The sequence below is a fragment of the Kryptolebias marmoratus genome, linkage group LG20 (genome assembly GCF_001649575.2).
Source record: "Kryptolebias marmoratus isolate JLee-2015 linkage group LG20, ASM164957v2, whole genome shotgun sequence".
Lineage (NCBI taxonomy): Eukaryota > Metazoa > Chordata > Actinopteri > Cyprinodontiformes > Rivulidae > Kryptolebias > Kryptolebias marmoratus.
In genome coordinates this window covers 5,433,433-5,457,241 of record NC_051449.1, presented here as the reverse complement: position 1 = coordinate 5,457,241, position 23,809 = coordinate 5,433,433, and the positions used below count along the sequence as shown (strand labels likewise).

Genomic DNA, 23,809 nt, shown 5'->3' with positions numbered 1-23,809 from the left:
ACATAAAACAAAACTGGCTGAGCTAGTGTCTTTAATAACTAGTCCTCAGCAATCTCTTTTGCCTCGAGATCCAGAATCTTTAGAGGAAGGAAGTGATGTGACCTTTATCTAGATGTTGGCCTGAGATCTGTCTGCAGTGGCTTAATCTGAACAGCTTTGTTGATTCTGCACACTCTGCAATCTCAGCCCCCACTCTATGAATTTCTCATTAAGTACTGGTTTCCTCTCTAGGCTAAACTGAGCAGTCTAGTGGGTTTTGGACACAGTGTGGACGTTGGTTTGTAAATTCTATTCTTGTGAAGTCATTGTATGTATAGTGTCAGGTAACAACTTCACAGTTGGAGGTTTTTTTTCTTTCTTCTTCAGATTTGGTCACTTCTTTTGCAGCATTTTCATTTATGGATGCTTAATAAAATAAATAAAGAGGTCTGCCTAAATTTAAAAATGCAACTTCTTGTGTATAGTTTGAGGTTCATATTTTTTTCTCTCAAGAAAGAAAAATACTTTTAAAATGGCATTTAAGGCATTATGCAGGACATTTGCTGCTGATCATTGATTTTACAGTATATATTTTTGATTTTAATAAAAAATGTTACCTAAAAATGCTTAAAAGTCTGGCTTATTATGAGAGTAAGAAACTCACATGGTCTGTTTTATTTCCTCAGGTGAACAGAGGTCAGAGTTACTTAGGCCAAAAAGGAGAAAAGGGTGAACCTGCTGTCATTGAACCTGTAAGTACCGCTCTTATGTGTCCGTATCTATTTTTATTAAAATAAATGGTGCAAGTTTTTAAAGTCACATCAAAAAGCCTGATTGATGTAGTTGTAACAATACTATGTATGGAAAATGTAGAATTGCTGTGTGACTAGCTATTAACTTAGCTTTTGTATTAATATCTTACATATTTTTCTATGTTACAACTTTAAAATAACACTTAAACTAACTAGTATACATTTTCAACAAATAAGCTGTGTATGGAACATTTTGTGGAGGATTCAAATTCAGGTCTGGAAAAAGGGTTAGCATAATGCAACTTTTATTTGAAGAAAGATAATAGATAAACAGATCAATAAATGGCTTATTTTTTCCCTCAGCGACGCTGGTTTCACATCAACTTAACATTTTTGTTGCTCTGAACGATTTACGAGACTATAAAAGTCCTGAATCAGATTCTCTGCATATTTTCTCAGTAGTAGAGTTTCTTTTATCTTTTGAATAAATTCTTCTGTGGATGTGATTTATATCCATATGTATCTCAGTTTGTTTTATTTAATGTAACTGAACTGAAACGGATCGTTTTACTTAAGATCTAACTAATGAGATTTAGTTTTGATCTTTCACGCAGTGGCCATACACCAAAAATCAGCCACAGTCTAAACAGTCACAAATGTTCTTTAGGAGGCCATCTTAAATGCATTACAGCTAAACAATGACTGAAACTGGATCCCCAATAATCTCTTTATTTCTGTACCATCTGTACCACTACAGCCATGCTCTCATGACTGTCACATACACAAATTACAGCATGTAACGTCAGATAACTGAAAAATTGCTAATGTCTTGATCCTTCACCAAGTAGACTCCTCAACTTTTAACCCAAAGCACAAAAATGCCTTTAGATTTTTTCCCCCCTACTCTCCATTGCCTGTGAATTTAAAGGCTGCCGTATAATGCTACTGTATCAACATTTTTTTCTTTTTCCAGGGGATGCTTGTAGAAGGACCCCAAGGAGCCCCTGGCCCAGCAGTGAGTATCACGTTCTCCCACACTCCTGTCTGCTTTTCACAGATGGAGAACAGCTAAAGAGTGGAAAAATATCTTTATGGAAAGATTGTCGGCACAGATCGTCAGTGAAGTTTGAGTTGAGGGAAACTGTCAAACTGCGTATTTGTGCATGAACGTCTGTATGTCTGTGTCTCTGTGTGCAGTCTGTGAGAATGATGAGGGGTTGGGGGTTACTGTATTTTGAGCCTCACTTCTTTCGAACTGATGGTTTTGCTTCTGTCGTTATTGGCCTCTGCCTATAAAGCCGTGGATAGGCTGACTGTAGTGGAAATGCTTCTTAGCAGTGGTTTAGGATCATATGCTAAGTGTATTTGTGTCTGGTTTTAGGGTGTTCCTGGTACCCCAGGATCGCAAGGATCCCCAGGTCCCCCAGGAGATCCGGGTGAGAGGGTGAGTGAACACTAAGCCTCATTTTACAACCAGATGTGTTTGAGAAACCCTGTCACACATTTTCTGTTCACCCTAAATGTTTAAATTTGACATTTATATTTTGTTAGGAGAATAATAAAATGCGTTGGCATCTATCAGTTTAAATTTGTCCACCAAAACCATTTTTTTAACTTATATAAAACAGGTTGAAATACCAGCTTCAATATTAGCTCACAATAATGAAAAAAGGTTAGCTACACATACCACCATCCAGTGCATACCTCTCACTTACCTGGTACACACCGTGTATTTATCAAGTACGTACCAGGTACATAGCAACTTGTATGTATGTATTGCTACCAAAAATGGTTTTAATGCAATGGAATAATTGAGAGAGTTCAGCTCGGCCTATTGTTGAAGAAGTAGGTAAGAAAGTTGTGCAGAGAAATAAGATGCCTGCAATCTGTCAATACACCAACAAAGAAGAGTTAAAAAAAAGAAGCAGTGCTGCTGTGCTTTGGGAATCCTGAGAAGTTCAAGGACATTTCTGTAAATTCTGCAAAAGCTGTGAATTTCTTTTTTTTCCTCAGCTCGGTTGGATACCTGTCACTTATTTGATTGATTGGGTGACACGCCAAAAACACTGCCTGCTCTCTCAGTTTTGAAATTGTTTCTTTTTTTCCCTTCAGCTGTGGTGTCTTTTATCATACATTAAAATCTATTCTCTTTTTGGAAGTGAAACTTTGTACTTTCAAACCAAAATATGCCCAAATGGGCCTCCTCCAGCATTCATCAATACAAACGCTTTATTGTTCCAAAGAATCAAAGTGATCAAAAAATATTTTCTTCATCAAAAAGTTTCTTCTCCCTCCTTTTTTTTTTCTCCTGTGAGAGACTGTCGCTCAAGACTGACAGAAGTGTTTAAGTGGCTGGGCTTTATAGTCTTGTGGGTTTTTGTCGCACTGTTTCCACCTGGCGCTCAACGTGGGATCGGCTCATTTGTCTCGTAAACTTTGCATCTGTTCTTTTGACTTAAGCACCACCGTTCCAGCTGTGTATTCTTCATTAACACTAGATGCCGCTATGGTCATGACCACTACACTGGATGGGGAAAATTTATCACTGCAGGGAATAGGCAAATGGAAACACATGGCAACAATTTCAGCCAGTAGGAGATTGCTGCACATGACAAAAACTGCTAAGTAGACACTGGTATTACAGGAAGTAGTCAGCGTTCTTAGGCTCGATCTAATTTATGATGTGGGTATCTTTTCTTTTTTTTTTTTAATCAACACTGTGTCGCATTGTATTTTTATTCTGCCAAACAGAGTATAAAGAACTTTTTCACAATTGGAACCAACCTTAAGTGGCCATCAGTGATTGCATTTTTGTGTATTTAATGTTGACTTTGTGTTATATGGATTGCTTCAGACCACATTTTTATAAAGTAATGTCTCTAGATCTATAGTTTAATTATGATGCAAGTTGTTTTATGCCACCAATGGCTTAGAAAGCTAAATGCTTGTAAATGAATTGTTTGTTAAGTAGTGTTTTTTTTATTTTTTTGAAGTAAGATTGGTAATTTATAAGGTTACACAAAAACAATAATTATTTAAACTATAGCAAATCTTCTATTTCAAATTATTTATGTAAAAAAAAAGGTTTTCTGTACAAGCTGCTGTAGCTCTTATTTTTCTCCACAGTTGTTGATGACCCAAACAGAATTTACAGAATTGTCAAAATTAATCTAAGAGTACAATAATTACATTGATGAGAATCATCATCATAGCTGATAATTAGAAAAAAATACTTATAATTATGTCTTCAAAATACAGCATTCTGAGTAGCATTACTGTAGTTATTGAAGATTTTATGTGGTTGGAATTTGCTCTAATTGTGTTCAAAATGAGAAATCATAGATTATTACTTTGAAAAGAAACACCTTTTTCCTCCCTTTTCTTCCACAGGGTCCTCCTGGACGTCCTGGTATTCCTGGCTCAGATGGTGTCCCTGGGCCTCCAGGTACCATTCTCATGCTCCCAGTAAGTCCTGCTGCTTTCCACACATCCACTTAGATGTTTGTCTCTTTTTTTTTCCTCACCTATTGCACAACCTCCATCACAGGCGTTTGCCCATAAACTCACTTCTGTTAGTAAATTTTACCACATTTCATCAACAGTAGGCCAAAGATTGCAACCTTATTTTCTTTTGAGTTACAAATCACTTACCTTGTAAATGTCAGCCTGTTCAATGGAGTGGAACCTGTGACGGAGAGTTTGAAATGCTCAGTGACTCGAATTTGTGTGAGTGGATGGATGTGCTTGGATTTAGGAAGAATGGAAGGTTTACAAGTCTATCCGATCACAGGGAAAATTTGAAAACACTCGCCAGAGGTGACCGTTAGATGTCTTAGTCTATAAAACAAAGCAAGTCAATTTAATTGATCTCTCTATCTCTCTATCTATCTATCTATCTATCTATACATATATTTATATGTATGCGTGTGTGTGTGTGTGTTTTGTGGTTGTCAGTTCCGTGCTGGTGGTGAGTCACATAAGGGACCTGTGGTAACAGCCCAAGAAGCTCAGGCTCAGGCCATCCTGTCTCAAGCTAGAGTAAGTGCTGGTGATAATTATCACCCTTAATTACTACTATTTTCTGCTTCTCATTGTACTCTAGCTGCAGTTTAACTTTAATCAGGTGCAATTAAGACATAAAATTTAGGTTTTCGTTTTTTTTAGAATTACTATAATACTTATATCAACTTTTGTACCTATGCTTATAAAAAATACTTTTTGAAAAATCTTTACAATCTGAGGTAAATAATGAAAGGGATGTCAATGTTCATGAGACCCAGTCTTCATCTAAATTGCCTAAATTACACAATATGGAGCTGATTTAGGCTGGAGTGCCTGCAGAGCCACAGCAGATGTTCACACCCTCTCAGGGTTTCTCACAACTGTAAGGACAGCTGAAAAAAGTTGAATTCCAGTGCTTTTCATTTTATTGTGATCTATTGTCAACACATGGAGATCATTAAGTGCTGCAGAAATGCCAAATGTTTACATATTTAGAATACTATGAAGCTGAGCAGTTGCCAAAAATAGTGTTTAGAAACTTTTTAAAAGTTTTTCTCACCTTTCAAAACTAAAACTGTCATGACAAAGATTAACCAAGTAGAAAAAGAGAAACAATCCTTTCCATAAAAATTCTTACTTTATTTACCAATATCTGTGGTTAGGCATTAAATCAAACACTATAAGACAAATGGATTTTCTGTTTAGAATTTTTTGTCATTGAGTAGTCAGACTATAAATAACAACCAAAATCCCTTTCTGGCTGCTCCACACTGTGGTTAACTATGAAGACTGGAGTGGTAAACAAAGTCAAGTGTAAATTGTATGTCTCAAAGAGGCTGATTGGTAACTTTTGTTGGTGTTTTTTTTTTAATTTTTGCAATGCCCTTTTGGCGTTCTGACCAATTTCACAAAGTAATTATCTTGAGACTAAACTAAATTGAAAAAAAAAACAAACATAACAATAAAGCAAACTTTTTTATTCTTTGTTATAAAAAGCAGCATTGTCAGATGAAAAAAAAAAATTACTGTCAGGATCGAGTTACTGTATTTTGGTAAGCTGTTTAAACAATGGACCTCATAACAAATGCGTGCTATTTGTTTTAAATACCAGTGCAAAAATGCATGATCACAACTTCTTGAGTTAGACAAAGACTATGATTTATTTCCCAATATACTGTATACTGTATGACTAGCATAATCTGCATCAATGTTCCTGAACCTATGACTGGAAGTTTATGGGCTGTTTCTGTCTGTTCCATAGCTAGCAATGAGAGGTCCGCCTGGGCCTGCAGGTTTGACAGGAAGATCCGGTCCTGTGGTGAGTACTTCTTAAACACGCTTTTATAAGCAATCACATGGGTTGATCTACATTTACATTAATACTCTTTAAATTTACATTATGTTTTATATTAAAACAGTGTTTCAAAAATAAAACAATTAAAGATCTGGCTTCATTGAATACATATTTATTCACAAAGCTGGTGTGTGTGTCTACTCTTTTTACTAGGGACCTCCTGGGGCTCCTGGACTCAAAGGTGACAGTGGTGATTCTGGGCCACAGGTAAGAAGAGCAACTCTTCGAGTCTTGCTTTTAATTTAATTTTCACTTTTTCTTATCTGCACTTCTCAACTCTGAATTGAAACATTTACATTCCTCTCTAGGGACCCAGAGGTCTTCAAGGTCCAACAGGTCCACCAGGAAAAGCAGGAAAGAGGGTAAAGTGCCCTTTTTTATCAGATTAAAAGCAATTAATTTTGTTTGCATCGCATTTATTAATTATTGTTCTCCAAAACAACACTGCACTACACCAAACGGATATGTGTAAATTGCAAAATATTCAAAACAATGTAAAAATAATAAATCAATGAGAGAATTCAGATGGGTGCTTGCATAGGAAAGTCTGTTTAGTTTTAGGCATGGCCCTATTTCAAATAATACAGCTGCATCCAATATTTGGGTTTGTGTGTTATTTAAATGCATGAAGTCATGTTTATTCAACTGTAAATAGGTTAAAAATATTATGTTTTCCTTTGTGTTTATTCTTAACAGTCCTTAAAAGACAACACATATGTTTTTTTATGTAATTTCCTCATATCCTAATTTGATGTGTACCTGTTCTCTGTAGGGTCGCAACGGGGCTGACGGAGCACGAGGAATGCCAGGAGAATCAGGGGCCAAGGTAAAGTGCTTTTTTTTTTCTAAAAGCTATAAAAACAATGGTGTTCATTAGCAGCACTTCAAGCAATATAAGATTCAGGTTGTTTGAAGATGTGGCACAATGATCGATAACAATAAAGCTCATCATTTGTTTTATTGCTTTTTTTGTTTGTCTGCCTTTTTATTTGTTTCAGGGTGACCGAGGTTTTGATGGACTCCCCGGTCTTCCAGGAGAGAAGGGTCACAGGGTAGGTTTGCAGAGAGAAGAGTGTGGGTTTGTTAAATGTTCAAGGCTGTAGGACAAATATAAAGATAAAAGATCAGATGATTCATTTCTTGGCTCAATTATTCACTGATTACAGACATTACTGACCTGTAAAGTGGCTTTACAGCCACAGGGAAGATCCGTATATTAAAGTACACCATTAATCCATGCAATGCAGTTCATTTTAATTGTGCTTTAAGATGTAAATTCATTTGACTCAGTTAAAAGAGGTTGTGCCAACTCAATAACCCCTCAGGAAGTCTTTAACTAGGCCTTAAGGCAAATGAAGAGTGCAAAGTTTAGAGTTTGTTGAATCTGGACGTACATACAAAAGCCCAAAACAGACACAAAAATCACAGAGAGTTATTTTTAGACAGGATTTTAAACCTTGTCCTATACTGGGTAATTACAGGGCTACTAGAGGTAGGCCGGTTCTTATAGAGCACCAAGAATAGTGAAACCCATATATTGTAGGTCCGCACCAGCTGTGGTGACCATGCCTACTTTAGATGAAAGGCAGGATTTTGTCTGTTTTTGTTTCTTTTTGTGCACCATCAATTTTCCACGTCTGACATCTTCGCTTTTTAAAAAGTATAAACTTGGATCTCTTTTCTTAGCTGCAATAGTCACGCATGCGGATTCTGTTGTGACAATACCTCTTTAGGTTTTGTTGATATTCGTCTGTTGCGATGTTTTCCAGGGAGAACAGGGCTCAACAGGCCCTCCGGGGTCTCCAGGAGAGGACGGTCCAAGAGTAAGTGAAGCATTAGTTCTCCTGTATCCCATTCAGATGTCTTTGAAATTATTGTACAACAATAATTACACATTTCATTTTGCCTAATCAAAGGGTGAAGATGGCCAGGTTGGGCAGAGAGGTTTGGCAGGAGAGAGTGTGAGTATATTCAATGCGATTTGGTAACGCTATGAGGCAGGGTGTTAATCTAAATTTAACTGAGATTATGAAAATATTTTAGTCTCAATAAAACATGAGCATCCTGTTATTTCTTTTTTACTCTTTTTTTTTTTTTATTAAGTATTTTTCCTCACTTACTTAAATAAATGCCCTTTGGTATCTTGCAATTGTAATGGCATACCTGTCTTCAGGGACCATTGGCTTTCTAATCTTGACCTTGCCACGAATGAACAACTTTGCATCACACATCAAAAAATAGAAAAGCATTGTTTCTGCGATTATTCGTGAGAAAGCTCCTTATTCCGCCAAGTGTTGTTCAAATGGACCATGGAGTTGCATGAGAAAAACTTTGCTCCCTGTTGTACCCAAAGCAGTGTTGTCCTTTTATAGGAACGGTTGCACAGCATTTCATCACGCACTGGCTGTAGGTTAAAAGAGCAAAGTATTTAAACTGACTTTAAGTCATATTTGAAGAATCTGAGAAAAGGAAAGACTTATATTTACATTTTAGGCCTGCAGTTTCCATCCATGACTTCATGGAGATCAGTATTTTACATATTCTAGGCAATTACTACAATACTCTTTTTATCATTAGTGACACTTTAGGACAAATCATTGTACACTTGGTTTTGGGTGTTGTTTTATGATTTTCTTTAACTTTTTTCTCTTTGATAACAGGGCCCTAGAGGTTTGCTTGGCCCCAGAGGGTCCCCTGGTCCTCCAGGACAGCCTGTAACTATGCCCTTCTTCCATAAAACCCAACCCTTATTCTTCACATAATGTGCTTCTTGCTTGCCAGTAAGTTTCACTGACAGATTTTGTCCTGTTCTCTTTAGGGTCTTACTGGACTCGATGGACAGGCTGGTCCCAAAGGAAACATGGTTAGATGTATTTGTGTTTTGTTTATTTTAAAGGAAAGTAGAAAATCTGATTTGTAGGGACCACCTAAGCTACTTGTCTGTTATCAGGGCTTGCCTCATTGCAGGTCGGTGACCTTTAACTCCAGTGGAGCATTACAAGGGTGGAGTTCATAGCTTAGCTGTTATACATTTTATTGTTAAAAGGTTTTACAGTAAAGTTTGTGTGTCTATCTTGCTTTTTTTCTTGGCTTATTGGGATTTTTAAAAATAAGCATAGCAGTTTAACAAGGAAGAAAGTTGAACACGTCCTTCTACTCTAGTTGTTGTGATCACAAAATAAAAATAGAAATCCTAAATATGCTGCGTGATCTTAATGATTTTAACATTTTCTAAAGATCAGATGTTATTAATGGCTGTAGAGCTTCTTCAGGGTTCAAAAGCATCTATTTCATGCAGTTACCAAATGTGGGAGTTTTTAACACGTGCTTTACTCGATAAAAACATATTTACTAACTGTATTGCAAGTCACTGTCAATGATACTAAATTTCTCTACAGTCATTTTTATTTTTTACCAGCTGGAGTGGAGGTTCTCTCAAAGGTTTTTTGTGAACGTCTTTATGTAACAGCGTATCATGTCTGAAAAAAAGGATATTTGTGTTTTTTTTGTGTGTGTTCTGCTTTTGACAAACTGATCCCTGCAGATTAAATGTCAGCAGAGATGCATCATACTATTTATGATTTATATAAGTATAAATCATCATACTTTGCAGGGTTCACTCCTCCTTGGTCGTCTATAAATTAATTGTCCTAATTTATTTTCATCACCAGAATTATCCTGTATTATTCATTTTTAAAGCAGGTGTTGGTTAAGTTTAAATAAATTCAATTCAGTCTACTGTTACTGTCATGACATAACAGTCAGCAGCATTCCACCATTATCCCGTTTCTAAAACAAAACAAAAAAAGTAACTGCATTGGTTGAAAAACTACTTTTGTGTTTTCTTTTATCTGTTCAGGGTCCTCAAGGAGAGCCAGGACCTCCTGGGCAACAGGGCCTACCTGGTCCACATGTAATTTTGCTTTTCCTATATTCTATGTGTATTTACTTTGTCTTCTTTTGTTTCCTCCTTCTATATGTATTGTCAATTTGCCTTTAAGTCATCCCTCTTTTCCTATGTGCTCCATCCATGTCTGTTCTTCTCATTCTATATCAACTTTGTCATTTTGACTGGGCAACAGGGGATTGTATAATCGTAAACGATCTCTTTCGATTCTGGTTTCTAAATCAAAACTCCTAGGGCATATTTTTCTTCCTCTCCCTTCATCCTATTTGCCCTTTATTTCTTAAGCTCCTGCACAAAGCTTTCACCAGAAAAGAGTGAAAACTGCAAGTGTTAGCCAGTGTTTTTTCATTCAAAAATCCAGCGGACATTCTTCATATTGTACACATATAATAGCACCTAGCCTTATTAAATTATCCAGTTGGTGACAAAATGTTTCATATTTTGACTCAGCTTTAATATAAAACAGTACGCCTGATATTGTAGCAAGAGCTGAGTGACCACTGCCAGGTAAGAGTTTCAGCCCTGCTGATGATCACAGTGTGAACAGAACTGCGTCATTAGGCTGGAAAGTATTACTAGGAACCTGTACTGATGGTACACAGGTTGAATAAATAAGTGAGTCACTGTATTTTTAAAGACATGCAACTGAAATCCAGCAAATGCATTGGATCCTTCTTGATTTTGATGCTCTTTTGTTTTATTTTGAAGCAATTTTAAGTTTTTGGGGGGTTTTTTACAAGTTGAATTTTCACAAAGACTTCCAAAAGTGCAGCTTTGAATTAAGTAAAAAAAGCTTTATAAATAGAGCTAAAGGAGCAGATTTTAACACATCTAACAAAGCTAATAGTTGCAGTAGTAAGAATGCATCTACACTGCAATTACAGTGTAAGTTTTAAAGTCTCACTTAGCATGCTCTTTAACCTAAATGTATCTTTGTCATCATAACATTTCTGTCTTCTTTTGTTCCATAGGGTCTTATTGGTCCTCAAGGTCCAATTGGGCCTCCTGGTGAAAAAGTAAGTTAAATAAAAAGTCTGAAACCATTTTAGTTCTTCTTCACAAATCTGCTACGTTGATAAGTGCGTGTTTCACTCCAGACCTCATAATTGATTCTGCAGATTTGTGGCTGAGTTTTAGACGTTTACCTAGCTTCTCTGAAGGCAGAAACAGACACAAGAAAACGCACTTTATATGCTCGAATACTTTGTCTGATGGAAAGCGCTTGTTTGTGGTTTGTAAGAACTATTAGAATATTTCAAAGAGATTTTTTTTTTGGTCTGACTGTCTGTAAAAAATGATTGCCCCCTTTCTATAGGGACCTCAAGGGAAGCAAGGTCTGACTGGGCTTGCTGGTGCTGATGGCCCTCCTGTAAGTGGCACATATGATGTCTTTTCATGTTATATTCATTCAACTATAACCCAGTAACCTAATAATCAGCTGTTAAATTTTGTTTTTTAGGGTCACCCTGGAAAAGAGGGTCCTCCCGGCGAGAAAGGAGTTGTCGTAAGTTGAATGTGATTTTATTGTTAGTCTGGATTTTACACTGAAGAACCTAAATGCAGATGTTCTTAAAGATTCATCAAGAATGGCACAGCAAATAAACTGCAAATCTGGGTCGGGCCAAGGTTTTAAATTCCCACACAAATTATGGAATGTTTGATCTGAACTTGGCTTTGTTCTGGTTAGTAAACAAGGCACCAATATAAGGAAAATTGTGCCTTTCACTTATACGGGTTTTGCAGTGACGGTACAAAAATATTCAAATAATGTTCAATGCATTTCAGCACCTTAAGTGCCCCCACTTTTGGGACGATGATCGCATAAATTTATCTCAGCAATACAAGTGAAAATATGACATAAGTTCTATCAACAAGAAGTAGAAAAAAGCAACAGAGACAGAAAGGCTAGACTTAAACTAATAACACATTTTTACTGTATGATTTATAGGGTTTTCCTGGTCCAATGGGATCCATCGGCTATCCTGGTCCTCGTGGTGTAAAAGTAAGCTCAACAATAACTATAGTTATAACCAATTTATGTTCTACTGCAGTGAATTACCATTTTTCTCATGTTTAATTCTGTTTTCCTAATCTCATAGGGAGCCGAGGGAATCAGAGGCCTTAAAGGTGACAAAGGAGAAAAGGTAAACATCTCTCTAGCCTCCTTGAAGTGGCTGGCAGATGTCAGTCTTCTAGAAATAGGCCCATCAGAGTTGTAATTCTCTTCCAAATGATGCTTCCACTGAATCAGGCAAGTGGAAACACTCTTAAAAGCTCATCAGGCTGGCAGTTAAGTGCCCGTGCCACTGAGTTGTAATGGAGTGTGAAACGTGGAACAGAAATGGGATTTTTTCTTTTTTCTTTTTGGTATCACAGTTTTAGTGTTTGACTGTTTGTTAGCTCTGTGTAGATTTTACATTCAACTGAACCGACACTGAAGCTCCACAATAATAAGATAAAAACACTGAATGTCTACTTTGATATTTCTTTACACACAACCTAGTATCTTTTTCCACTTTGGATTAATTATTAAGAGTTCACTAAAAAAATTACAGCATGGAGTGATTCTTTATTAATTTGGTTTTGGCAAAAAATTTATGAATAAAAACATGTGAAAATTTATTTTTTTCACAACTTATTTTATTATTACTTATTATGAAACTTATTTTCATGAACAATGACAATAACACAATAAAAATTGTATTCTCAGTTTTGACCACTAGATGTCAGCAGAGTAAAAGAAACAAAAAACAAAAAGGCGTCGTTTCTAAATCCCCAGAACCGAAGCTATGCCTAAACGTCCAGTAGATGGCAGTATGAATGTTTCTCAACAATTCATAATTTGTATTTTTCAATAATCTACTTAGATTTTTCTGTTAAATTATCACCATATTCTGGCACATTTTAAAATAGTGTGTGGCTGCCAAAATAAACCAGTGTTAGTTTTATACAGTTAGATTCTAAAATCTGTTTCTGAAATTCACCAGTTTTGTCTCTGTGGCTCAGCTCTTCACTAACACCTTTACTTTCAGGGAGAAGATGGATTTCCTGGGTTCAAAGGAGACATGGGCATCAAGGGTGACAAGGTACTTTATCACACAAAAAGAAAAAGCTGACTTTTGCATTTGCAGAGACGTAAAGTGTAGCTGAAACAAAACACAATTGCAAAAGTTTGTTTTTTTTCTCCCATCAGGGCGAGGTCGGCGTGCAAGGAGCAAGAGGAGAGGATGGCCCAGAAGGTCCTAAGGGGAAGGCAGGACCAGGTGGAGAGTCAGGTCCTTTGGGGTTAGCTGGAGAAAAGGTACATAATCAACTCTCAAGACCAAAACTTCTAGATTTATATGTTTAAGTTTATACTGTGTTTGAATTCCTGTATAGATTAGACTGAAACAATTATCTGTGCAGAAATTAAATGGAAATTAAATATTTGTGTATATATGTGACAGAGGGGTAAACATTAAGTACTTTATTGTCCCTGATCTTTAAGATGTTTTATCCATTCCTTCATCTCTAAAACAGACTCAGTCTAAAATAGTATTGCTTCATCAGGAAGCTTTAAACTTAGTGTTAATGTTTACAAGATATTTGCTGTTCATATATGAATTAAAACAAAAGTCATGCTTTTTTCACTTTGCTATCCAACTTTCTTTGATACATTGTTTCTTATTATGTTTGTCTGAATGAACATAGATCAGCCGGTTTAGTAGCTAAAATAGGATATAACATTCAGACTGACAATAAACAAGTTGCACTGATTTAACTAAAGTTTGAATGTTCACATGTAAAGATGTTATGATGCCATTTGTCACAAAAATAGACTAAATACATTCTTAGATTTCTTTGACACAATGAGCTGCTTAGAGCTATTTCAGGAGTAAAATATTTATTTGTTTTGTACTTTTTTAACTAGAATAAAATGTACTTATATCTTACTGAAAGTTAATGAATATGAAATATATGAATATTAGTCTCTTACGCCACCCTCAGAGTTTCACATCTTTATGTTTTTTTGTCTTTTAGGGAAAACTTGGAGTCCCTGGCTTGCCTGGCTACCCTGGAAGACAAGGCCCTAAGGTAAGTAAAGAAAGTAATGTATATTCTCCTGATCAAGGTAGAGAAATTAGAACTTCATTAATTATTTAAAGAGCATTAGCTGACAACGGCTGTTAGAATATGTTTAAGAATGTTTTATTTATAAAAACACATTTTCATGGATTTTACTGGTAAATGGTGTCTATATTCAGTATTGTTATCCTTTTATTGCAGTATTGCTGATCAATCTCTAACCATTTCTGAACATGGTCCTACATGCCTTTCTAAAATCTGCTGACTAAGTCTTAGAGCCACAAACACAAACCCAAGCAGACACCTACTGTACACCCTCCTTGACTCTTACAGGAAGCATAACCGGCACGGTCATCTGCTGTAGTCATCAGCTGTCTTCCCTCCTCAGACACAGCCATTATTATCTAAGAGTCTTGCTCTCCTTGCACCTTAGCACTGACCATTCTGCCACAACTCCACTATCAGGATGTGCTGCTGCAGCTGGTTCCTCTCTGCTGCTGTCAGCACTGACATCTTGGCACTGATGTGACCTGCTCTCCCACCATTCGGGTCCATGAGTCTTCAGCTCAGTCTTAAAGTCAGCAAAACCTGAGCTGAGCTCCACAAATTAAGTGCTGGAGGAACAAAAACAGGGTTATAATTCTAATCGTTTAAACCCAGTAAGATGACATCAGTTCTTTACTTTCTTTCATTTATATTTTGAATAGCACTTTTTTATGTTTTAATCTGTGTAATAGAATATTTAGGTTTTAAACATATAAGTACAGTATTGGGCTCTCGTCAAGGCAAAGCTGCCTTTACATTTTCTAACTGGTTTCAAAGATCATTTCTTCTTTTTTGACTATATGTAGTTTGAAATGTTTCTGTGAGAAAGTTACCGCTTTCTGAGTTTGGAGTAGTATAAAGAGTACTACAGTTACCAGTCTCCTCTCTTTTGCCTGCATTTGAAGAGGTTTTTTTTTCTAAAAGTAAAAAGGGCAATTTCCAGAATGTAAAAAACTGTGACATCCTTTCTAACTTCAAAGAAACTAAGAATCTGTTTATGGTGACTGAGACGCTTTTTTCAAAAACGTTACATGCATTGAAGAAAGTTCGCTTTGTGAGATAGAATTCCAAAAGCCACTGTTTCCATTGCAAAGTACCATCTATGTTATAAAATGTCAAACTGTTCTCATGTGCAGCTTCAGGGTCAAATTCCTGGCAAGGCAGCAGATTTCATCCCCCTCAATCAGCCTGCACACAAGTCCCTCCACTGCCTGAGTGTTTTTGGCGGCTGCACCCCATCGCTCTCTGTTAACAGCTTTCTCACATCGTTAATTCTTGATGCCATTTGCAAAAGCTTCAGCAGCCTGCCTTATCTCTGTGGCGCAAGTCATGCTTGTCCAGTACCTGCTCTTCTTTCAGTTCACCATAACGGCACCTCTGTGAAAAACAAATTAAGCAGCATAGATCTCCTTTTCTTGCTGTCTGCACAATTGCTGGGGGTGTTTACCTCTGGCACTTCTGCCCACGTCAGTTTGCTGTAGTGTCCTTGTTTCCTGCACAGTTGTACACTTAATATTCATATGAGCGTGAACAGTAATGAGCACTATAAATGTGCACTGCATCGGAGAATGTTTTAAACTCCAAGCACATAAGCACGTGACCTTGGTATGTGGGTATTTGACTTAGGTTGAGCCTATTTATGCTGAGTAAATCTGCATAAAGGGAGGTTGTATTCATAAGCCGCTCGTTACTCTTGTTATCCAGCCAACAGTGATTGCCCTAATAGTATTTGTTCTGCTGACGACAGTGCTGCTATCAGGGAGCACAGCCTGCAAAGGGCCTGTAAGTAAATTACTGATAGGTATCAAAAGGGATTCACTATTTTCAAGTATCTCTATTTACTCCCACTGCCTTTTTGTCTTCCTGTTTTAGGTCCTTACTGTCATAACCTAACAAGTCTTTTTGTATGTCACAAAGTAGTGTGTGAACTGTCCTTTAGGTATTTTTTAAAGGTGCTCATTTTAATTACAAATGATCAACTTTTAGCTTTATGATAATCTTTTTTGTCACATGGGAGCCTTTTAAACTTTTTTATGTATGTTTTTGTTCATTTTCCTGGTTCTGACCAAAAGACTGTATTTTCATCTCACAATCGACCATCAACACTGTTTTTTTTCTTTTCATTTTTTTTCTTGATTTTATTTGTTCTTGCATTTCAGGGCTCCAATGGCTTCCCGGGATTCCCTGGGGCAAATGGTGAAAAAGGAGCAAGGGTGAGCTAAATTCTGGCAACAAAGTACAACAACTGAGAGCTTTAGTTCCACATCATGAGGAAGTTAATATACTGCAGTTGGTTTGGAAATCAATTGTAAATGGAGTGCAGACAAACAACTTCACCATAGGATGTTTTAATCAGACTGAATCTTGAATTTCCAGCATTTTACTGTGATTCAACATGAAGTTCACATTGTGGATTTCTTTATTTTTTTTCAAATGCAATTCATAGACGAATTGGGAAATTCATTCACATTTGGGGAATATTTCCCTCCAAAACCATTAATCAGCTGCTATAACTGCCTCCAATGTTCAAGGAAGACTTGTAGAAATTCATATGTTACTCCACATCATCCTTAGAAAGCAATATCACATCCTATCTTGTCATAAAACACTGTATAATATTGTTAAAAAACTTTGCTATATAATTATCATCATAATTATTAGCATATTTCTGACCTTGTCAAGTTGAAAGGACCTCTGTAGCAGCTTGCAATGAAAATGTAGCTTCTCAGAAAAGACTGACAACTGTATTCTGCTGTGTGATTGAAAGTGGTGAAAAGGGTTACTGATAAAAGCATGACAGGGAGGAATGTTGAAGGATTGGGGTTGCTATTGACAAGACAAGCTCATCTGTGCTCTCAGACACTGAGAGGCAGACACGTCTGGCCCCAGAATGCCACAAGTGACAGGTAGTTCAAGCTGTCAAGTGCCAATGAGTAACCACTTACCGCAACGATTTGATTATTTATTTTTGTCCAAAGATGCTGTGACTGTTCTATTTTATCCCTGACACTGACGCCCTGAGCAGTTATGGCTGTCTGGTGTTTAAGTGCATCTGGTAAAAATAAAAGACATACGAAACTGGCTCAACATCTACGAGCAGATTTTTTTTTTTAATGCTTTGTTAATAATTCAAAGTATTTGTTCTAAATCAAAATTTTGTCTGTGTTTCTCAGGGAATTGCCGGCAAATCAGGACCCAGAGGGCAACGTGGTCCAACTGTAAGCAACTCATCTGACCTCCACATAAACTGGATTTAAACCATAATATTATTACTTTTGGGCTAATAGATGAGTTCTGTTTTGTACATATTAAAAAATACACATTAGGTAGATTATTTTTTTAGAGATGCAAGAAAATCATACACTTCTTCCCAATTTTTTATTACTTCCTCAGTTTTTTTTTTCTGTATTTTACCATTATATTGTATTTGCAATGAATATAGGGTCCACGTGGGGGACGAGGAGCTAGAGGACCAACAGGAAAGCCAGGTGCAAAGGTGAGGTGATTTTTACAGTTTTTGTTTTGGGAACACTGATAAATGATGTGAACATAATAAAACAATGCTAGGAGTTTAAGATTCAGCTGCTTATTTATGTCTGTTGTAATTCACATTTCTTGAAATTACCTAAAGGTATAAATGTGCATATGGCTAAAACTGTCAGTGCTTTACTATCCTAGACTTGCAAAAAGTTCAAATTTCTGTCTCTTCTTCCTCCACAGGGCACCTCAGGCAGTGATGGACCTCCTGGCCCACCTGGAGAGCGGGTTAGTATCAGATTTTGTTTCATCAGTACCTTCTGTTTTGTTCACAGAGTTTCTGTATTGACAGCAAAAGCACATCAGGATAAATGTGTTTGAATCTGAGCTCAGAGTCAATTAAAGGTCTTTTTTGCATCAAAATCAGAAGCACACCAGCTGCCGATACCATCAGCTAGTTTGTTAGTTTTTGAAACACACACCAGTTTCTCTGCAAATGATAGTGGTATCATTTTAATACAACGCAAGGCAGCTGAATAGTGCCAACTGAACAACCTACAAAATCCAATCACATGTGTCATTTTATTCTTCTCACCTTTTTTTCTGTGTTAGGGACCTCAAGGACCACAGGGACCTGTCGGTTTCCCCGGACCCAAAGGACCAAATGTAAGTAGCTCCTGTCAAACTGTTTGTGGGCTGTTACCATCCACAGCTAGGTGACACTTCTCTAGGGTTTTTAAAATATTAATGCACTCCTGACACAATGATCTCTGTTCTCTTGTTCCCCCCCAGGGTCCACCTGGGAAAGACGGGCTGCCTGGTCATCCTGGACAGAGGGGAGAAACGGTGAGTGTGTAGTTTTGTACAAAAATACATCATGTCATTTTGACCCTGGGCATCATTTAGTTTGGCTCCTTTTTCGCAGAAGTGTGTTAATAAATACTTCTGATGAGCTAAACTACGAAGTTTACTAATAATACCAGAAGATTTGGAAATTCACTGCAAGCTAAATACTGTAAATGTGATACTTCCTTCTTAGACTTTGATCAGTTAAAACCCCAAAAAACTTGGATGAGAAGAGTTTGAGATGCATTTCTAAACACAGTCCAATAAATTTCAATTCTTTTAAAAAAATTAAAAAATATATTTTATTTGAACCATCTGGAAAACATTTTCTCAATCAGTTTCTCTTTGTTACAGAAAAGAAAATGCATAGGAAATAAAATAAAGAGATATTGGGTGCAAAAACGTTTTAAAAAAAAACAGAGAAAAATGCAACAGACAAAGTACCAATGTGTAAAAATATTATTAATAAAATGAAAATGGTCCAAGAATGGATCTCCGAGGAATCCCACTACTTGTAGTAGTAAAAACTAAGCTTTTTAGCCTCTTAATGTGTTGAAAAATTGTTTTGAAGGCGCATCTAATTTTTAAACAACACCAAGTACAAACTTGAATATTTAAAATTTATGCACAGTGTTTTTTTTCCAATTGACTCAAAGTTCATCTCTCCTTTGAGGGATTTAAGATGGTAAATTGTACAACTTCCTAAAGCTATGACATGCAAATAAATACCAAGCAAACCTCTACTTACAACCAGCTAAAAGAGATCACATGGTATCTGGAAAGACACATATTAAAACATTATGTAACTTGGTGCCCTCTGATTTTCTATGTGGTTCAACTTTTTACATATTTTAAAATCTGTTTGACTTTTCAGGGCTTTCAAGGAAAGACTGGACCTCCTGGACCAGGAGGAGTGGTTGGACCTCAGGTACGTACAGTATAAACCAAACTGTGCCAATTAAATTGTGCTTTGGGGACAGTTTTGAAACTTTAAAGTGTAACCGTGTAACAATAGCTGAACCATAAATAAATAAATCAATGTATGCGAATCTTGTATAGAATTTTTTGTTGATTTATTATTTACTTACAAAAATTAATGATGCAAAAGCTGAAAAACAATGAATTTATCTCATTAAGTCAGAAGTGAATAAGAAATGCCTATTTTTTTAGACAAGATCACACACGAGGCACAGATACACAAATTTCTTGTCATCAGTAAGCAACTCACTACGAACATAACATTTTATTGATGTTATTGTTGCCTTTGATAGGGACCAACTGGAGAGACGGGACCAAGTGGGGAGCGGGGACACCCAGGCTCCCCTGGTCCACCTGGAGAGCAAGGTTTACCAGGAGCTGCAGGAAAAGAGGGTGGAAAGGTGAGTGAGAATACATGTTTGGTTGAAATATTATTGCAGCATAAAGTATTTTGTTGCTCATTATGAATTATCTGTTCCAATGGAAATAAAATAGATTTGTTTTGTGCATGTTGTATTGAAAATCAAACTTGTTTTTAGATATCTTTAGCAATAGTTAAAAGTAACTTAAACAATTTTTGTCATTCTTTCAGTTGATAATAACTTGGTCGATATTTTTTGCCTTCAGCTTTCAAACCCACGCTATTTTTCCATAGGTATTGACTTTAGCTGCTGTCAGACCAACCTCACTTTTAGTTTGTTTCTATTGTTTTCACAAAATTATAAAAGTGATTATCTGATGCCAGTTATTAGTAACATTTTTTGTCTATTTAGGGTGATCCAGGTCCCCAAGGTCCTGGTGGCAAGGTGGGACCTCCTGGCCTTAGAGGTTTCCAAGGAACCAGAGGTCTCCCAGGAGCCACGGTAAAACACTAATGCTACAGTTAACACTTCTGCAAATACTCTCACTGTACACATAGAAGCAGGCAGCCTGAGAACCCATGCTGCTGAATTTAGTTCCATATCCCAATTACCAGGCCAACAACCTGCTGGTAAACCTAATGTCGGGCTTGACAGTGGATGGGACTAAAAGCTGCAGAATTGGCTTCCATAGAACTAATAGAGGACTGAGCCAGACACCATATTGGCAGTTTTTCTCATCATTAAAATTGAACGTTTTGAATTAGGTTGCAGACTTGCAGCTCATTTCTACCAGTAAAATGTCACAGCAATAAGTCACCTGTACTGCACATTTATGTGGAATTTTGTTTTCTTTTAGAAGACCCTGGTCTGATTTCAACAAACAATGAATCAACATGTCTTGCTTTCATTTTAAACCTACAGTGTTAGGAAACGTGTTAATTCCCTAAAGGAGTGGGAGTGAGTTAGAAAAAGTTCAAGGTGAGAGCGGATGGTGATTAGAGACTGGATGAGGATCAGCTTGGGGGACTGTGGCTGAAGCTCATTTCAAAACCGACCATTAAGAGAGCATGCAACAGCACAGGGCAGACTTATTACAGCCATTGTGTTTGTCCCATGTGTGCAGAGGGATGACTTTCCTTTTAATAATGGGAGCACACACACACAATATGTGAGCAAAAACCCACATGCTTCTCATGATTTCGTTTATGAGCATGTGCATCTGTTATGTGAGTGAAAACAAGTATAAAATCTTTTTTGTTTGCATGAACCCACACACAGCTTTTTTTTCTTCTTCTTTTAGACACAGACATGCACATGCAATCTATATCTCATTCATCAGTCTTGAGAAAAAGGCACAGTGGTGATATATGAGCCAAAAAATAACTTTTTGTGAGCTCAGCATAGAAGGATGTTTCTAGTCTCTTATTGCACTGTGGAGAAATGTGCCAGAGAGGTGGGGAGCCTGCTTGGCAGCCTCTACACCCCCTGGCTCTGTTGGAACCTGTAAATTAGTTTTTATAATAAAAGTCTTTACCACCTTCAGTGAGCTGTGTTTTCCACATGCAGTCCCAGCCTCCTTGCACTGTGATTCAGCACAGTCATTGCCATTCAAGGCTCGGGAACTTGAAGTGATGACAAGGGGTTAGAGATGGATGGACCTCACCTCAGCTTGTGACTCACTGCAGGCTTCAGAGCCTTTTCATCTCTTCTTTTTTTTCACTTCCTTTGAAGCTCATGTAACGACTTCTATCCCATTAATAATATGAATACGCCTTCAGGTTAGACTATAACATCATTTATTAAATAACAGACACTTTTTTTTGCTTTTATAGAAAACAGAGTTGCAGCTTAATTAAATGTTTTAAAACTTGCATATTCAGTAATGAGCATTTCATTTTCTTGTCGCTGCAGTAATGCTTCTATTTTTGGAACTTTGATTTTTGACAAAACTCATTTTTGAGACACTGCTTACTAAGATCTTTAACAAAATCTAAGTGACAAACAACAAAGTATCTTTGTGTTGTTAAGTAAAAATGTATTAATTTGCTTTTGCCTTTGACTTTTGCTACTTCCCTTGAAACATACAGCACTGCATGCATTAAAGAATTCTTTGTTTACATGCACAGCATTCAGATTATTGACTTAATTATAAATAGGAGACATTTAATATTATAGTATTTACATACTGAATGATGCTTAAAACATATCCTTTTTCAAATAGTCAAGATGATATTGCATCCCTCTACACTGTTTTGATCCTTTCTGTTCATTCAAACTCTTTGTATACCTCAAACACAGAGCATTACGCCATTTCTTTTTTTTTTACTAAGAGGCATTGCTTTCTGTATGACTCCCCTACAAGCATCAGTTTTCCCCTGGTTTAGGACAAAAATAAGTAACCACATTTATGTGACCAAACTCAAAAATAACAGGGTTCTTAAAAAGTGATTCCAAGTTTTTCTGCTTGTTTGTTTTTTAATATATATATATAATAACTGGTTTTTATACCCAAAGGCATGCACAGTAAAGCGGCACTGTTTGTTGTCACCTTCTGTGAAAATCACTGTGGGACATATTTGTGCAGTTAGGATGCACTTAATGCTTATAGGTTTGTCATCATATGTCACATAACTTAATATATAACAGTTCTTTTTCTAATATGACCTTATTAAGGATAATGTGTTTAAAAAAAACTGTTTTCAAGGCAATAACGCCTTTGAGTTAATACTATAGTTTAATTTAATTCTTTTTAAATTCAATGTCACTCTACAAGTCTTGTTTTAAATGAAGTATGTCGGTACTGTGGCACCTCAAATAAAAATCCTTCCTGTAGTTCTGAAAAGTAGCAGCAGATGTAGCTCCACAGATAAATTAGAACATACACACACAAAAAAAGACTTTAACAAGCACAAAAAAAGAAACCGTCTGGAAGTGTTTACAGAGGTTTTGTGTTTTTTTGTGTTTTTGTGCATGTGTATAATTATGTGAGGCAAAAGGCGCTGCTCTAGTAAAATGTTTGCTGGTCAGACAAAAATTGTGTTCACGACAAACTGAGAATAAGTCAAAAAAGTCGGCTGAGAAACCACAAAAAGTTTGATTGAGTCAAAAACAATGTTGTCACCGAAATAAATAAAGATTCTTGCGCTGCTACATATCCTTGCAAAGGTTTGTGTATGCAATGTATTTTACAACAGTGCCCATTATTATGTGTCCTTTTGGATTAAAACTTTCCTGATATACCGTACTGCACATTATTGCACAAGCAAAGTAACACACATATATACATATAGGAATGCAAATGGCTTTTTGGCAGCTGCCACTGCTGTTCTTTTTCAATAGCCGTGAGTGGTGGTCCACAGTGAGCGATGTCTAACCCTCTCCTGTCCTCTCGTTTCAGGGTCCAGCTGGCTTGAAGGGAGGAGAAGGACCTCAGGGTCCCCCTGGCCCCATCGTAAGTAGCCTGTTACTATGGTGACCTCATCTCTCTTGCCACAGAGATTGCGAGGAAAAGTGACTTTTGCGTTTAGATAATTGAGCTGCTCGTGCTGTGCACAGCTCAATTCTCTGGTCATTCAGCAGCACATGTAATGTAAACTGCGGTGAAAATGGCTGAATGGAACGTGGTGATATGATTTAAATCAGTTCCTCCGAAGGTTTGAAATGATTGATTTAAACCAAACCTGATAAATTTAAAACATTTTTTTATATCTAGCATTTCTCTTTTTTACTGGTATTTCATTATATGTATTATATTTGTAACATCTTGTTTATTAAATTGATAATTCACAAAATGGATCTTCAGGTTTTGTGAGATCCAGAATATTCACAATCATTGTTTTTTAATCAGCTTTAATACTAAATGTTTTATTTCACTTTTTAATTTTGCAAGGAAAACAATATCTTCACTTCTTAATGCATTGTTAGCTATTCAAAACAAGACATTTCCAAATCTATAAACCACAGTTGGATAAAAGGTGACGTGCTGCTTCACTTATAGCGTTTTTGATGTGAAACATGGTCTAATCTTTGCTTAACTGTCTAA

At 36.7% G+C, this 23,809-nt stretch overlaps 1 protein-coding gene across 1 annotated transcript in view; it reads left to right on the top strand.

Annotated features, from left to right (window-relative positions):
• Positions 1-23,809, top strand: part of LOC108232908 (collagen alpha-1(XI) chain-like) — a 71,379-nt gene that overhangs the window by 25,317 nt on the left and 22,253 nt on the right. The window contains exons 9-41 of the mRNA XM_017411029.3: positions 666-731; positions 1,705-1,746; positions 2,113-2,175; positions 4,122-4,196; positions 4,686-4,769; positions 5,995-6,051; positions 6,241-6,294; positions 6,396-6,449; positions 6,860-6,913; positions 7,086-7,139; positions 7,857-7,910; positions 8,004-8,048; positions 8,748-8,801; positions 8,906-8,950; positions 9,947-10,000; positions 10,966-11,010; positions 11,310-11,363; positions 11,454-11,498; positions 11,943-11,996; positions 12,094-12,138; positions 13,027-13,080; positions 13,188-13,295; positions 14,015-14,068; positions 16,264-16,317; positions 17,278-17,322; positions 17,547-17,600; positions 17,825-17,869; positions 18,194-18,247; positions 18,374-18,427; positions 19,302-19,355; positions 19,699-19,806; positions 20,179-20,268; positions 23,165-23,218. Of these exons, the coding sequence (XP_017266518.1) occupies positions 666-731; positions 1,705-1,746; positions 2,113-2,175; positions 4,122-4,196; positions 4,686-4,769; positions 5,995-6,051; positions 6,241-6,294; positions 6,396-6,449; positions 6,860-6,913; positions 7,086-7,139; positions 7,857-7,910; positions 8,004-8,048; positions 8,748-8,801; positions 8,906-8,950; positions 9,947-10,000; positions 10,966-11,010; positions 11,310-11,363; positions 11,454-11,498; positions 11,943-11,996; positions 12,094-12,138; positions 13,027-13,080; positions 13,188-13,295; positions 14,015-14,068; positions 16,264-16,317; positions 17,278-17,322; positions 17,547-17,600; positions 17,825-17,869; positions 18,194-18,247; positions 18,374-18,427; positions 19,302-19,355; positions 19,699-19,806; positions 20,179-20,268; positions 23,165-23,218 (1,926 nt within the window). The remainder of the gene's footprint in view (positions 1-665; positions 732-1,704; positions 1,747-2,112; positions 2,176-4,121; positions 4,197-4,685; positions 4,770-5,994; positions 6,052-6,240; positions 6,295-6,395; positions 6,450-6,859; positions 6,914-7,085; positions 7,140-7,856; positions 7,911-8,003; positions 8,049-8,747; positions 8,802-8,905; positions 8,951-9,946; positions 10,001-10,965; positions 11,011-11,309; positions 11,364-11,453; positions 11,499-11,942; positions 11,997-12,093; positions 12,139-13,026; positions 13,081-13,187; positions 13,296-14,014; positions 14,069-16,263; positions 16,318-17,277; positions 17,323-17,546; positions 17,601-17,824; positions 17,870-18,193; positions 18,248-18,373; positions 18,428-19,301; positions 19,356-19,698; positions 19,807-20,178; positions 20,269-23,164; positions 23,219-23,809) is intronic.